The sequence below is a fragment of the Arvicanthis niloticus genome, chromosome X (assembly GCF_011762505.2).
Source record: "Arvicanthis niloticus isolate mArvNil1 chromosome X, mArvNil1.pat.X, whole genome shotgun sequence".
NCBI lineage: Eukaryota > Metazoa > Chordata > Mammalia > Rodentia > Muridae > Arvicanthis > Arvicanthis niloticus.
Window position 1 is genome coordinate 99341437 of NC_047679.1, and position 16795 is coordinate 99358231.

The window sequence follows — 16795 nt, forward strand, 5'->3', positions numbered from 1 at the left end:
TTGCCTGCAGGTCCAGGCGAGAGGAGAGAGGTCCTGGTCCTGCAGGGTCTCTCTGGGGCCTGAGCGGGATGGTGAGTGTTGGGTGCCCACAGAAACACACCAGGCCAGGAGTCTTGTTGAAGCAGGAACTCAACTTTAATGTAACAACCTCTTGTTTATATAAACTTGGAGCATATGGAGGAGGGGTTTTGGTGGGGTGAGATGACATAGGGGGCGGGAAGGGTGACAGAGGTTATGAGGTGACTGACAGGGTCAATGACAAAGCTCTACATCAGCAACAGCTGAGCAGAGGCAGAGACAAACAGGTCCTGTTTAGTCACCCCAGTACGGAAGTGACTAAGACAGGTCCTCTAGGCCCAAACCAGGGCTGAAATGGGGCCCAACATGTAAGGAAGGGAAACTGTGGTTAGGATGTATTTTTTGAGAGAATAATCTATTTTCAAAAAAAGTAACAAACAATGTGGACCACACCTAAAGAATGACACCAAAAGTTGTCCACACCCATTAAGCACACACATGAATGGACTCACATCAACAATATACATCCATGCACAAGAGCATGCCCATACACTTAAAAATGACATTTCACATCCATCAGTCTATTCAGGTTTTCAAGTTCACTTTGCCTTAGAAATGCCTTCTAACTTTCTGTCATTTTCTTTAGAGTATTTATATTGATATCAGCTTCACTAAAATACAATTTGACAAAGTTATATTCTGGCTTCTTCAGCACAAATAAAAGATTTGTTCCCAATTGAGAGATTGAAACAGGGGCCACAGAAGCCTCCTCAGCAAAAGCTTCCTGGGGATGTTCTGAGTTCTGAGCGTCCTTTCTTCCACACATCGTCTCCAGTCTCCACTGTGGTCATTCTCCCCGAAAGAGGCTTTGCTTCTGGGCTCCCTCTTCTTACCCTGAGGTTGCAGTGAAGACTTAGATCAGCTCTCTCTCTCTCTCTCTCTCTCTCTCTCTCTCTCTCTCTCTCTCTCTCTCTCTCAATATTTCTTTAATGTATGAGTGCTCTATCTGCATGTATACCTATATGCCAGAAGAGGGCATTATATCCTGTTATAGAGGGTTGTGAGCCACCATGTGGTTGCTGGGACTTGAACTCAGAACCTCTGGAAGAAGATCTACTTCTCTTAATCCACAGAAACACAGCTAGGATTGGCAAGTGACAAGGAAACTAGGGGAACACTAGGCTACAGATCCATTCAGCCTCTAGTTCCTCTTCAGAAAAGAGCAGGCTTACAAGAGATGCCAGTCAAACAGGACAAAACCCAATACAGTAAGACAAGGTAAACGCCCTCATATGGAGACAGGACAAGGCAACACAACATGAGGAAAGGAATCCCAACTGCAGACAAAGGAGTCAGGGATATACCTGCTCACAACCAGGGCCAGAGGACACTGGAAATCCAAGTAGACTCAGGCAGGGTGATCTGCTGCCCCGAAAGCCCAGTGCCATTCGATACAGGCACAAGGCAGAAGGAAGGTTATAAGCAAGGACATGTGTTAGAGTATTCTCAGCACCCCCAGCACCTCTGGACTGCTTCTTCTTATAAAGTAGGGTTCACTGTACTGGGGAACACCATTAGTCCACGAAGTTACTACCTCACCAGTGATGATGGGCCACAGTATATTTGCTGCAATTCTGACCAAATATACCCCTCAACCTTTGACTCAGCTACTTCAACCCCACCATCTTGCCCTCTATTTCTGGACTCCTGGAACTCAGGAGGGGGTGTTTTCCAAACACGAGATGAGAAAGAATGTAAACACTTAAGAAGCCTTCCAACCTTCTTCCTGTTCTCTACAGTCTCCATTTACTTCTCCTTAGAGAAGATTAAACGAATAGGCACAGTTGGGAAGATATGGAGGGCTACACTCACACACCCCACTGTCACACCCCCAGAACTGCAGCAGGAGGACAGGAAAGCTAGGCTATGAAGTTCTGCAACATTAGCAGCTTCTCTTCCTGCACAGGCTTTCCATGCACAGGGTCAAAGACTCCAGGGGCTGAGGATCACAAGACGTGGGGAAAACCACTGGACATTAAGAACCCACCCCAGGCCAGGTATAGCATCTCCATTTCTCATCTCTAAGTACTCCCTCACAGTGGCTGGCATCAGTAAGGGCTGGGGAAGGAGTAATTGAGAGAGGCACCTGTTCTCTGGTGGGGTACTCTGAGCCTGGGGAGGTCACTGTTTTCACTGTGACTCAGGTAATGTGCCCTGTGACTGGGGAGGAAGTAAGGTGGCTAAATCAGGTAACCTCCTAAGGCTTGCTGTGCTTCAAAGCAGTCTTTTTGTCTTTGGCCCTCTTGGCCTTCTTTTATCCCATCTTGTATACCAGGGAGAGACATTTGCTGATGACTTAGTCTAGACCTACTTCTGTGGCTCCTATGCAGTTAGCCCCAGGAGTCCCTGAAGAATTTCTCCAGGCTATTTTTTTGGGTACTTCAACTCTGGACCCTTCTTAGAATTTCTGTGCAGGTGCAGCAGGATGCATGGGCCTTAAAGCAGCAATCAATGAAAACCAGGTGGCAGTTTTAGCTCTCCTGTTGTTCAGCACCCATACTTGGGGATTGATGCAGCAGATGATCTGGGGTAACCTTAGGGTAGAGGAAACCAAGCATGTCTTGGAAGTGGCCAGAAGAAAGTAGTCTGGAGGAACTTGCACAGAAGAGAAGATCTGCTAGATACCTGTTCCCTTCAACAAGGGCCTCTGAAGGGCCAGCTTTGCTCCAAGAGTAACTGGTACCTGCACCTCGTTCTTCTAGATATTTTATTTAAATTATTTTTCCATGATCACATTTCATGGATTCATCTATATAAATGTAAGAGATTGCATTTCTTCTTTTGTAAAAAAAAATATTAATTTATTTTTATTTGAGTACACAGTAGCTGTCTTCAGACACACCGGAAGAGGACATCAGATCCCATCACAGTTGATTGTGAGCCATTATATGGTTGCTGGGAATTGAACTCAGGACCTCTAGAAGAGCAGACAATGATCTTAACCTCTGAACTATCTCTCCAGCCCGAGATGGAATTTCTTATTTGATTGAGTTGTATGCTGCCTTGAGTGGCAGCTTCCAGTCTGGGTTAAGCTATGATTTGGGGGTTCCAGAAAATATTATTACTCAGCTCCTCCTATAGTCTGTGAAAGGGGGAGCACTAATGACTCCTCCCTGACCCAGAACCTTCTCTTCTATTATTGCATATTGTTGTTGTTGTTGTTCTTGCTGTTGTTGTTGTTGCTTCCACATTCACAAAACTCATTTCCTCATAGCCTTATACACATTGTCTGTTACCATGTGAACATTAGAGAATAAGATTAGTCAAGAGAGATGCTAATGATATGAACAAAGTTAGGCCCAAATTATAATGTAAATACTTATAAAGCTGTATGGAATAAAAAGCGTTGAGGAGGAAATTGAGTTTTCAATTACACAATCTGGGCCCTTTCCTTTTTTCCATTTATTTATTAATTCATTCATTCATCATTCATCCATTCATTTTGTATACCAATCGCTGCCCCCTCCCAGTCTCCCCTCACACAATCCCTCCCTCATCCCCCTTTCCTTCTCCTCTGAGAGAGTGGGGGCCTCTTGAGTGTCTCCTCACCCTGACACATCAAGTCTTTGCAGGGTTAAGTGCTTCCTCTCCCACCCAGATGAGACAAGGAAGCCCAGCTAGGGGCACAGATGCTTCAAAGCTCATTTGTACTCTTGCAGTCTATTTCCTAAACACCTTCAATGCAGTGAGCCACAAGGGGCTTAGCCAGTACACAGAGCCAAAATACCTCTCTAGTAATTGAGTGCAGGATCAAATTGCTGTATGGGCAATTAATTCCCACAGGCTTGTAGGTTTACAGGTTCACAAAACATTTTTGTGATTATGGATCTGTAAGGAAGTTACTGGGGTGTTCTTTGAGTTAACTGATACAGGCTAATGGTTCAGAAGGGTTATCTATCTGTGGTTCTTTGCCCCAGACATCACTCCATACCCACCCCAGCCTCTCCACCCTTAGATGAGCAGTCTTCAGAAGGATTCTCTATGCAGCCCCTAGCTACAAAAAGAGACCTTTGCTGTAGTGGGAGATATTTAAATCTCCAAATATGACCAGTCAATGAAAACACAACTCAGTGATTATGAATATATTCTGTAAGCCTAGATTGGGCAGATACCCCTACACTACTGTGTTCCCCAACTATGAGACCCTTATAACTTGAGAGTTTTCCAGACCCTGCGTCTGTCCTTCTACCTCCTGCTTCCCAGTCGTTCCTCTCCTTCATCATCTTCCTCCCCCATTTTCTTCCTCCAGTCCTCCTCCCCTCTGCTCTCTTCCACCAACCTTTATTTCTCCACCTCCCCTTCTTCTGCCCAATCACTGGCTCCAGTATTTAATTTACAAATTAAGATGGGCAGAAGTTTCACTGGAGTTCACCTGTGTACTGACTCACACCTCCTCTGCAGCCCTTCACAGGAAAGGGGAAGTTTCGTATCAAAGTACAAGGCTGGGGCTATCCACAACACTTTGCAATGTCTTTCATTTGATGTGATGGAATGTTCTGGTTTCTGAGACTAGAACAAGGCTTCTTTTCAAGTTTGCTAAGCCCAATACAAGAGTCTTTCCTGAGGTGAAAAAATGGAAGCTCTGTCCAGTGTGAGAAATTAACTTTTCTGTTTACCCTGGAACTTGCCATATACACCTGTCCAAAGCAGAAGAACCTATAGAAACAAAAGCACACAAATCCAGCAGCTTTTTCCCAAGGCTTGGGGGCCTGGGGTCAGATTCTAAACATGGGTGCAATAAAGCTGTGGAAAGCCTTTCTACTAAATCTGTCCATTGCCTACGTGTCTCCTGAAGTCTCTGCTGAGTAATAGACGATGACATCCTCAGTGCAGAACCTGACGCACTTGAAAGGGAAAAAGACATAGGATAGAGCAGAAGAGGCTGTGTGACAACACCAGTATTTCTGCGTGTGTTTGGTGTATGATGTGGGAACGTGCATATATGTATAAGAAGTGCTCAATATATATTTTTCTTCTGGAACCCTCTTGAATCACGGGTAAATATCCGTGGAATAATTTAGGGACTCTGCTTTTATTGTTTACTCTGGCATAGAGGTACCTGTTGAATCTGGTCAGTTTGGGGGAGATATTGAGGTTATTTTGTATTGCTTACCTTGCTGCTTGGAAGCCTGCAAGGTGGAATGTTTCAATCTCAGAGCAAACTGTTACAGAACAGCATGCCATTCGCTTGGGTGAGAAAGAAGGTTCTGGCTAGCATTGCACTAAAGCCACAGTTTGCTACTTTCAGGCCTCCTGTCTTGACCTTTGTGGTAATGATGCTCAGTGGTCAGGGTTTTGAGATCACAGCTTGGTGACAAGCTTTTGGGAATGGAATCTAAAGATTTATAGCAAGCCAGAGGAAAACAGACAGCATGTTTTTTGGGGGGGAATGGTAGACACTGGATAAGGAACACATACCACAATGAGGTCATCTTCCCATATGTATATTGTCTACATATACTTTCCTCCTCTCCTGGTATGTGGAGCTGTGGGTGCTTATTCTGGACCCACAGAACTGGGTCCTGGGCATTGGCAATAAACCCCTTCCTTATTGGTCTTTCGTATCTATGGAGAGAAGCTTTCTCTGCATTTGTTGAGCCCTGAACTGCCAGTCCCATATTGTGTGACCAGCCACTCTCCAAATCTCGGGACTAAACTACGAACCTGTCTGCATTCTGTGGTACTAGACCCCAGGGAGTTTTTGTCGCTACCTCCCATCACACCCCTTCTCTGCCTGTGTAGGCATCTGTTTACTGTGCCCCTTCCTTCTAGGTCCTTCTCATGTTCTTAAATTCAGCTTCCAACTCCAGCACCTGTGACCCGAGTCCTGCTTTGGGTAGAAGGATGTTCTCTGGCCTCTAGACATTTGCTGTGTGGATCCACTGCCTCCATCTTTCCCAATAACATTACCATTCACAAACTTTCTTAAATACCAGGCTTTGCCAAATACACTCAATCCTCCCTTCCTCTGTCATCCCAGACTTCTAGACACATGTCCAGTAAATAACTATTTACCCATCTTCTCCATTACATATTCCAGATTTCCACTTACCTGTACTCAGTTTCCAAGGAGGCCTTCAACACATGCCGCTGCATCTCTCTTTCTTAGACACAGACTGCCATAGCTCACAAGTGATCACAGCATCAAAACCAGCCCATGCCTTGGACCAGAATCTCACAGTACCACAGATGCTACCCCGATGTCATATGCCACCATGCTATGGCCCCTTTCATGTGTCTGCCCTGCTGGAACTCAGGTGTGGGCCTCTCTGTATACTTTCCACACTGCCTCCCCTCCAATAGCCCTTGGGCTAACACAGCCCATTGCTCCCCACATGCCCTGAAACTGCAACCTAAGTCTACCCCTATCCTGGCCTGGTGTATATCTACTGAGAATCCTTTGTCTCTCTGGCTTGGCCTCTTGTGCATCTTGTGCATAGGGATGGGAGAAGAGAAGAAACATCTTTCTAATCAGCATGGGATGGGCTCTTGTATTTCCTTTGAAGCAATATGACCTGGCAGAATGACTTCTAGTACCGTGACCATGCCATTGAAAACAAGGACTGTCAACAGACCTGGGGCAGCCTAGTTGGGTGGGAAGCAGCCCTCTTTGTGAACCATCTTCTCACTGGGAACTTGCCCTGCTCCTGATTTAATGTATTTGCTCTCACAGGGTCAAGAGTCAGGGTGAAGCTAGCACACTGTGGCAACGGGGAAGAATATGTGTCTGAGTGAGGACTTCTGTAGTTCCTGAGAAACTTTTGTGATCTGTGCAGTAATAAAAATGGCTCTGGGTTGTCATCTCACTTTGTCCTTCTGTTTCAATGACATTTCCTCAATAATTTACATACATAACTTACTGACCCCTAGAAAGGACATGAAACATATTGAATGCATGTTTCTTTATTGCTGAAGGGATAAGGTTCCATGGACAGTATTAGTGCCCAACGTGCCTTCATCTGATGCCTGGAGAGGATGATGCTTCATGGACTCCTCCAAAAGCTTTACTGCAAGGCATTCTGCCTATCTGCAGATGCACACTGGAGCATTTGCTCTTTCCTATATCTGGCTCTTCTTCTCTTAAACCATCTCTGCAATGACATGATGAAAGAGATAGCTTTAGTGTAATTCAACAGTCAGTATCACAGCTGGAAAAAGAAAACCCACACTGTGTAACTGTATACGCCAATGAGCCTTTACATTGAACAGAACAATTGGCTTTTTATAGTTTGGGGTTTTTCTTTAAAATTATTTTATACAATATAATTATGATTGTTCCTTTCTAAACACTTCCCACATCCTCCACACCATCCTATCCACCCAACTTCTCTCTCTCTACATATATATAAAATATATGTAATATATATTATATGTCTATGTATATAGACATATATGCCTATAATTTATATATATATATAGACAATAACAAAGCAAAATGAAAATCAAAGCAAACAAAAAATAAGACCAAAACATACTAAAACAAAACAACTCAAACAAACAAACAAACAAAAATCATAGAAAGTGCAGAGTCAAGCCTGCCCCAGAGTGTGCTTCATACACTCAGTGTCTCTCCATTGGAGAAAACTGATATCCACTGCAAATAACTCCTTGGTTGGGGGTGAGATTTTGTGTCCAGTTTCCCCTGTCAGTGCAGAGGTTTTGTCTGGTTCGAACCTGTGCAGGTCTTGTGCTTGAGAGTGAGAGACTTTGTATCAGGGTAATCCAACAAAAATGTTCCACCATTTCATATTCCTGCTGAGGCCATTTCAGATTTAACTAGAATTTGATGTCCTTGATGGAGAATCCCATGGAAAATTATCCAACTCTATTCTAGGAACCAAAGATCAAGAATGTCCTCCCTAACTTAGCTTCAGTTAAACTGCCAGCTTAGTTAAACAGCTTGCTTCGACGTGTTTCCTTCTGCAAAGCTCCCTTGCAGCTGCTGAGTGAGATGCCAGAGCACAGTTTCTGCTTTAAAAAACCCTGTGTTCTGGACACTTGAGGCTACACTTTGGCACCAGAATACCTGGCTGTGGTCCCAGAGGGCTGGAATAAATACTTTCAATCAGCTATAAACTGTGTCCGAGTGAGCATCCCCAAACAACACTGGAGTGCTCAGTCCTAAGTGGGATGTCATCATCAAAGCCCTCACCTCAGGGCTCAGGGAGCCATGCAGGAGAGAAGGCAGAAATATTATAAGAGCCAGAGGTGATGGAAGACTCTAAGGAAACAAAATATATCTTCTATACGAAAAGGTCAAAAATAAGACTGACGTTGTCACACTTCAACAATCACACCCTGATTGTTTGCAGCCTGACCGAAGAACTTGAGATGTCTCATATAAGCAGTTAGATCCCAACTCTCAATGGTGCCGCCTTACATGGGGTGATATATTATATTATATTATATTATATTATATTATATTATATGTACAGGGTTTTTACAGAAGCCTGCCTTCGAGGGTGCCTAAGGCACCACTAGTTCTTAGACTCCAGAATTCAAGGGTGGTCATCCAAGGGAGGCCGGGGCTGTGACATTGTCACCTATAGGGTTAGGAAAATGAAACCAATTCAAATAATTATTCACTTATCTTGACACTCCCCTGCTTCCAGGGAGTTTAAGGGAGAGAGGGAAGCCAGTTCTGCCCTCCCTCTACTCCATGCCCTCTTAAGTTTTTCTGGGCTCAGGAGGAAGGCAATGCTCTGAGCAAGAACTGCAACTTGAAGATATTGATGCTGTGCTTCTTGCCCAGTAGCATGGCATGGCGTCCTGGGCCGTTTTTCTACCAGAACATTCAAAGCCTTAAGGTTGAACCTCTATTCAGGAAGGTAATCTGCCACAATGTGGATAACAGTTAACAAAACTGCCTCTTCCTTAATACATTGGCTAACTATGGACACATAGTCACAGTCACTTGTTAGATGTGACCATCCTCCCAGACTCCTAGTGAACGAGGTTCCATGTATTTGTTACATTAAGGAGTTCTCAAACTGCACATCTGTGACCACACATACTTTTTCTCCATGCCCGGAACCCTCTATTATGGATATGTATAGTTTAAAGAAGATCAGGAGACCGAAGCCCTGCTGATGGGGACTCGAACCTACCATCAGGATGCCCCCACGAACTCAACCAAAGCCCCAGTGGCTGACTCACTTGAGCTCACATTAGACCAGAGTTCCCCATGTTTGACTCTTAAAGCCCATGGATTATGCTTGCCAGAAGAAAAGGAAATCAGGGCAGGAAGGCCTTTGAGAAGTTCACACTGTAGAGTGTACGAGCGCTGGAGTGATTTCTCCTCTCTCATGTCCTGTGGCCATGCTCTCTCCACAGCTGCAGTCTCTCTAGAGCTGCAGTGCACTGGCCTGTGAGCTCGGAAGAGGGGAAAAATCCCCTACACCTTCAGGTTTTCTTTTCCTCTCTCTCTGTCTCTCCATCCTAGGAGAGCCTGTCTTCTTCCCCTAGCATCTCCCACCTGAGCCTGGTCCTACTGTAGATCCTACTCGTGGTGTTAGGATGCCAGCACTCAGGGCCATACCGCGTGGGAATGCTGCTCTGCAATATTTACTTCAGGTAGTACAGCCTGTTTCTATCATGGCTGCCTGGATGCATCCTGAACGTTAGCACTATAGCCTTCGTCTTTCCTGATTTGGCATGGAGTATTCAGTTTTGGGGGGAGACTCATGGCCTCAGCTTTTGACCTAAAGACCTAAAACATTAGTCTTTACTCTCTGGAGAAAATAAATTCATTTGAAAATAAAAAATACAACTTTGCCTTCAAGTGAAGTCTATCTTTCTCCAAGTTAAAAAAAAAAAAAACAAAACAAACAAACCTTAAATCTTCAACATAGTCTCCTTTGAAGAAAAGAGAACCTTTTCAGTTTTCAAATTATCCAATAGAAGACTCACTTGGCAGTGGCTTTCTAGCCTTTACTTTTTCTGTGAATGGTGTGTGGTGCTTGCAGAGGACTGAGATTGAAGTCAGACATCTTCTTATATTGCCCCTCACAGGATTTACTGCAGCAGAATCTGTTGCTGACCCCAAGCTCAGCAACCAAGCTAGTCTAGAGCATCCTGAGATTCCCAGTCTCCACCTCCTGCTTATGATTGTAGATGAGCTGCCACACCTACTAAGCCTTTGTGCAGGTGCCAAGGACCCCAACTCAGGTTCCCAGACTCATCTGGCAATTGATTTATCCACTGAGCCCTGACCTCCGCCCTAGCCTGCATTTTTGACTTTGTGTAGTTTCCTCTGATCAGGTCCTAGTTAGTAGATTAACTGAAATTACTTCCATTTCATTCTTTTTGTTTCATTTAAACACTGATCTTCAAAGGTATCAGGCCTAGCTGTCTCCAAACACTAACTTGACTATTTTGGCAATGTTTTCAGTTTCAATGTTCCCAGCATGAGGGAAAAGGAATTACCTTACCACTGTCTGCATCACCTTTCCATGGACTTACAAAGGTGGAGAGTCAACAGTGTGTACTTTGTAAGTATCTTCTATTGTCCACAAGTGTCCACGCGTATTAGGTAAACTAACACAGGTTAGTTGATGCAAACTCTGTTTCTTGGGAGAATTTCTCCCTTGCCTCAATTAGTTTGTGCTCTTAGACAAGTGTACATTTGATGCAACAGAATGTTTCTCATCTACATTGCTTGCTACATCAATTACAGTGTCCCTAAAGTCAATTAGAGTCCCACTATCTGGCCCTACACATAAGTGTCCTGGAAATGATCTGAATGTCAGGACTCCAGTATTAATCACTGAGGATATAGCAGTATAAATTTATGTCCTCCTATATATATAGAATTATAATAACCAATGCTGTCTATTCATCTGATGTTTACATACAGATTATAAGTAATCTGTTTTGTTTCTGTTTTGTTTTGTTTTGTTTCCCAATTAAGTGATCATGCTGATTTAGCAGTAGGAAAGGGTTATAAGCTTCTGGTTGCTAATTCCATTTTCTTTTCTGGAAAACTCTGACACTCAATGCTTGACAGCCATTATAAAACAGGCAAGGACACCCCCCCCCCCCACCACACCTCCACTGCATTTAATAATGGCTTTAAGAAAATGGTCCATGTCCGGAAGATGAGTGCTCTATCCAAAACCTTTTCAGGTATACTGACCTTCACTCTGGATTCTGCCAAGTACAAGTGCTTTGCAAGGATTCTCCTGTGGAAAGAAGATGGGAAAGTGAAGTTGTTAGAGGAAGACAGCATCTTAGCTTGGCAAGATGAAGAGACTTCTGGAGATAGGTCACATACCTGTGCATAAATATCTAAAGATGCTGAGCTCTTAAATGTAAAAGTGGCTTTTCATTTATCTCACCACAATAAATAAATACATTAATTAATTAACTAATTAATTAATTAAACAAGGCATATGCTTGGCATACTACTAGAAGGGTTGCCTAGAAACCACCAGGTGTTGAGTTCAATTCCCATTACAAAGATAGGAGACAAAGAGAGGCATGAAGAGGAAGAGGAGGAGGAGAGAGAAGGAAGGGGAGGTGGAAAAACATAAATAAAAAGAAAACTGCAGGAAGGAATTGAGAGGCACCAACCAATTTCTAGACATCAACACTGAATGAATATATTGCCTTTGACCTCACAAAAAAATCTCCTTCCAATACTCAGTAACACAGAGGTCCTCATGCCTTGAGGCTCAAGGCATATGAGAGGTCACATCACAGAGAAGGCACCTCCAAAGGGGATCCTAAAGGATGGAAGTTGCGATTGCTTCTAAAACAAGCCACATACCTTGCGATCACGTCAGGGTACTTAGTTTTATCAAAAAAGTCTTCCAGTTCACTCAGCTGCCTGGGCGTGAGACCCAACTGGATCCGTGGCCTTGTGCGCCGGAACTGTGGAACTCTGGCAGCAGCCACGTCCTTCTCCTCCTCCAGCTGTGGATCTCCAGAGCCTTGGTGGCTCCTAAGGTACTCGTCTTTGATGTCATTGTCAATGTACTTCACATCTCCAACGAGGATCACATCACCCTTGTCATCTGGGATGCCTTGGTACTTTAGTTTGTCTGAGCCATTTTGAGAACCTTCTTCAAAGCTGCCTCCCTCTGCTGCTGCATCAGCCTCTTGTTCAACATCAAGGGTCAGCTCGATCTCATTCTCCTCCAGTTTGTAGAAATTGGGGTCCACATGATGGGATTGGAAAGCCATGGCGGAATCTGTAAGGGAATGGCATTATGTCCACAAACGTTTTGGGAATTGAAATGGAATTGCAGCCTTTTAGCAAGTTTCATATCTGTCCTCTTTCTATCCCACGACCCCTAGAAAAGACATGTGCTCAATAGAATTGGCTCTAGGGAACATGTGCAGAGCGTGCTCAACTTGGAACCCAATCAAACCCATCAAAACCTTCAGCGGCTATGCCTAACCCTGCTGAGGCTTGAAGGCCAGGTTGGGAGGATACCCAGGGGACCTCTCAGAGGAAAAGAGGAGGGAATGTGGGGAGGAATTCTGTGCAGAGAGGACCGGGATAGGGGGGCAGCTTTGGGGATGTAACTGATTGATTAACTAACTAAAACCTTCAGAGGAAGGGACTAGAGAAGAGAGCAAGCTGTTGTGGGTATAAGTGAACTTCTGGAGATCTTCTAGTCTCTATAGCTCACTGGGTGCACATTGCAAGAATTGGGGATTATGTGAACATGGTTAGCTCAGTTTGCTTTTTTTCTAAATTTCTGTGTGAACATTAAAAACACAGCCATCCACTGTCCTCCACCAGCAGAAGTGGCATGTTGGAGCTAGGTTTGTGTAACATTCTGGTGGACAAGACACTGCAAAAAAAAAAAAAAAAAAAACCCTGATGTCACCATTGAAAGAGATCATTATTTGTGTGTGTGCACATGCTTATGGGTGACTGCAGGGAGATCTGGATCTCCGCTCGACTTATATCTACGTGGTTATGTAGCACCTGAGGTGCATGCTGGGAACTGAACTTTGGTCCTCTGAAAGAACAACAAATGTTCTTAACCATCTTAGTCATCTCTCCAGTCACCACCTCCAAGTGCAAACTTTTTCTTTCTTCCTTTCAACTGTAGAATCCTAGAGCTTTGTGACATTAGAGCAGCTAGTAAGATTCCTAAGAAAGTTGTAGGGTGAATATCTTGTCTTAGACATGTGAAAATCAATGTCCATAAATACGAAAGCCTTGTCAGTTAAACATTGAGTTGGTAGCTGAGTAGATTTGATCCCTTTTAATTAATGAATGTATTTGATAAGTGTGTATAGACCTGTACCATAGTGTGTGTGTGTGTGTGTGCCACAGCACATATTTGGATGTCAGAACACAACTTAAGAGAATCAGTTCTCTCTATCATGTGCCCCAGGGCTCAAGCTTGAGTCATTAGACTCAGCAGCAAGTGCCTTCACCTACTGAAACATTACCAGAAGACCGACCCCAGGGTGTTTTTTTTTTTTTTATGTACAAAGGTTGTGGTACAGGCAGAGGCTCATAAAAGTATGTCTGCTCAAAATTTTCAAAAGACATTTAGGATACCTTTGAATATTCAACTTACTGGCCATTAAGCCCCGTGTACATTATAGGGACTCATAAGTCATAGCCACATTCCCTTCCAACCCAGACTCTTGACCCAAGTATATCCCATCAAACTCCTTCTACACGGTCTCTTACTGCCAGGACCTTCTTGGAGTCTAACCTATGAGAAGGAAGAGAGGAGGAAAAGTAGTAAGACCGAACATAAAAGGAATAGAAAGAGCAGGCATCTGTAAGGCAGGGAGGAGATGAGCAGTAGTATGAGGTAGCAAGTGGGTACCCCAGGGCCAAAGCCCGTATCTTAGGACCCTCAATGACTGTGTCTGATTCTCAGTTACATTAGCTTCCTGTATTACAGCCTTACCTATTTCTTTTGCCTCCTAAGAACATTTTGCTACTCAGCTGCTACTGTGAAACATACCTTTTCTAGGGAGACAACACACATTTACTCACCACAGGAAGGGAGCCCACCGCAGACCAAAGTCACAATTACACCTATCTCCACCTTGGTGAACAAATGGGTTTTGCCGGAGTTACTTACAGGAATATGGGCGAGGGGTTGCTTACAGGAGCAGAGATGACTCAAAGATGGCTTTGTCACCAAAGCCTATCACAGCCTGAGTGATGGCTCATAAAATCTGGAAACCCAAAGCACACTCTATGGCCTGCAGGCAGTTCAACAGGTTGCAGAGTCTTTCCAGGTGGCTGGGATAGTCTGAAGTTCTTCCAGACAGCTCAACTGCTCTTTGCTCCTTCTAAGCAGTTCTGCTGGTCTCTTCCAGGCTGCTCCACTGGTCTGAGGGTGACCGACAGCAGGCCTGACTATTTATATAGTCTGGAGAGGGCGGGGCCTAGTGAATCTGGTCAACTGGCCTTTTTTTTTTTTTTTTTTTTTTTGCAGGATACAAGGTTTCAATCCAGGATGAAACTGCTATACAACATCCGTTTAAAAAAAAAGAATCACTAATAGAAACTCGCACTTGAGCCTGCCATGCTCCTTATTACATGTCCCCAAGAAGGCACATAATACTTGGAAATGAATACAGCATTATAACTTTCAGATACCTAGTAATATGGTATAATAAGTCACAAAAGACACTCCGTCATTGTTGTTAAACACATATTCTGACACATTTGTTTGTAACACAGCTTGTTATTCCCGGGCAATAGATCAGGCCGTGTGTACAAAACAAGAAGGTTGAGAAGCAGAAGAGTGGTGCCAGGATTGGGGTGAGCTCACCCAGGCTTACAGCACCAGCCCAGACCCCAGACCACCTGAGTTTTTGGAAAGGACATGCACCAGAAAGCACTAGGTTCCAGCACAGCTCAGAACACGTGCCACTTGATACTCAAGAGCTCATGCACAGGGTACTTTGTTGGACACAGTACACACTGGCCAAGTTTGAGGAGCTTGCTGACGGAATTGTGGAATAGGATGACTGTAATGCCATTGAGTCCATCTGACTTGGCTCACAGAGAGCAGCCTTCAATAAGATACTAAACCAGTGCTTCTTAACCTTTCTAATGCTCTGATCCTTTAATACAATTCCTCATGTTGTGCTGACCCCCCAACCATACAATTATCTTCAGTGCTACTTCATAACTGTAATTTTGCTACTGTTATAAATCATTATATAAATATCTGATCTGCAAGATATTTGATATGTGACACCACCCCCCAAAGGGGTTGCAACCCACAAGTTGAGAAGCACTGTTCTAAACAAAGAGGCTTGCAACCAAGCTGTATGTACCTGGTTTAATTCAAGCTAACATCAAGGAAGTTGGATGCATTCTTGGCTCCGATGACACTGCAGTCCACTAGAAACCTCTGCATCCCTAATCAAATACATACTCGCTGCTGCCTACTTGTACTCATGGCACATTCAAAACAAGTTTTAGAAACCAGAAGTACAATTTTTATTTTGGGAGGAGCTGGTAGCTTTCCGGGTATTGCCAATGATCTCCAGTTCAAATGTTTACTGGTACCCCTCTAGCCACCCACCATGCCAATCCCTCATTTCGAGATGCATTGAAAAGGTGCACTTGAGAAAAATATCTTTTTCTTTCCTTGTTTCTATGAGGTGTGTGAATATTCAATTTATGTAAGTGCGCATTTATTTCTAACACAACTTAAATATAAATCTTTTAAGAGAGTTGGTGCATCCATTATATACATATTATTATTATTATTTTTTTTTTGGTTTTTCGAGACAGGGTTTCTCTGTGTAGTCCTGGCTGTCCTGGAACTCACTCTGCAGAGCAGGCTGGCCTGTAACTCAGAAATCTGCTTGCCTCTGCCTCCCAAGTGCTGGGATTAAAAGCATGTGCCACCACCCGATCGCAATATCTGTGGATCTTAATATGGAATTTTCTGTAATCTATAGACTGTATATTAGGTGAGGGATCAAACAGCCCTATTTGAATGTCTGCATTGCCCATCTGAGGGTATGAAGTACTCAGTCTCTGGCTGATGGGTTTTCTTCTACTAGAGGTTCATGCCAATCTTGTTGACAACTCTGAATCCCTTCACGGAAGAAAGGGCCTACTGGGCCAGTGAGTGTACAGCGCATGCTCTGGGGTGGGAAGGAAACAGTGTGGCAGGGTAGGAGAGAAAAGGGGAAGGATTTACAAGGCATGTATTAAGGGATTCGTGGCCAGGGGGAAAAGGTTTGAAGATGACTAGAGGAGGGAGGAGGACGGAAACAGAACAGAACTTGCTACATCTGATAAGGTATTCCAAATACTGCAATGAGTGTTCTAGTTCCCATCATCAAAATTCTGCCCCCCCCCCAAAATAGGTCAGAGTCAATAGGGATTCAAAAATAGGGTTCCATTCAGATGAGACCTCCCATAGGAGAAGAGGTCTCTTTGTCCCAGTGAAAACTTTTCAAGCACAAGGAGTCTGGGAATAGTGCCCATCTAAGGCAAAGCTTAAAAATAAAGGTCTTTGAGCTAGGAGGAGTCTTTCTTTTGAAAGAAGTTTGAGGTTCTAACCCAGCCTCAGAGGAGACTCAAACTTCAGGAGTCAGATCCACCTTAACCAGCCTTCATAAAGCTGCCTGAAGCAATGCTTCTGGAATATGATTCATAAGTAGATGTCAAGCATATAGGTCAGGAGTGAAGGCCCAACATGGAAGTATGAATACTTGAGGTCTAAGGTGATAGGTCCAGGAGCTCAGGGACGTCAAAGTCACAGCA

General features: G+C 44.0%; 1 protein-coding gene across 1 annotated transcript; it reads right to left on the reverse strand.

Annotated features, from left to right (window-relative positions):
• Positions 1-7082: 7082 nt before the first annotated feature.
• Positions 7083-12261, reverse strand: LOC117695409 (paired box protein Pax-7-like). Its single transcript, XM_034486284.2, has 3 exons — positions 11846-12261; positions 11213-11258; positions 7083-7169 (listed from the first exon to the last, which is right to left on the reverse strand). The coding sequence occupies exons 1-3, from the start codon at positions 12259-12261 to the stop codon at positions 7083-7085; spliced, it is 549 nt and encodes a 182-aa protein (XP_034342175.1).
• Positions 12262-16795: the final 4534 nt, after the last annotated feature.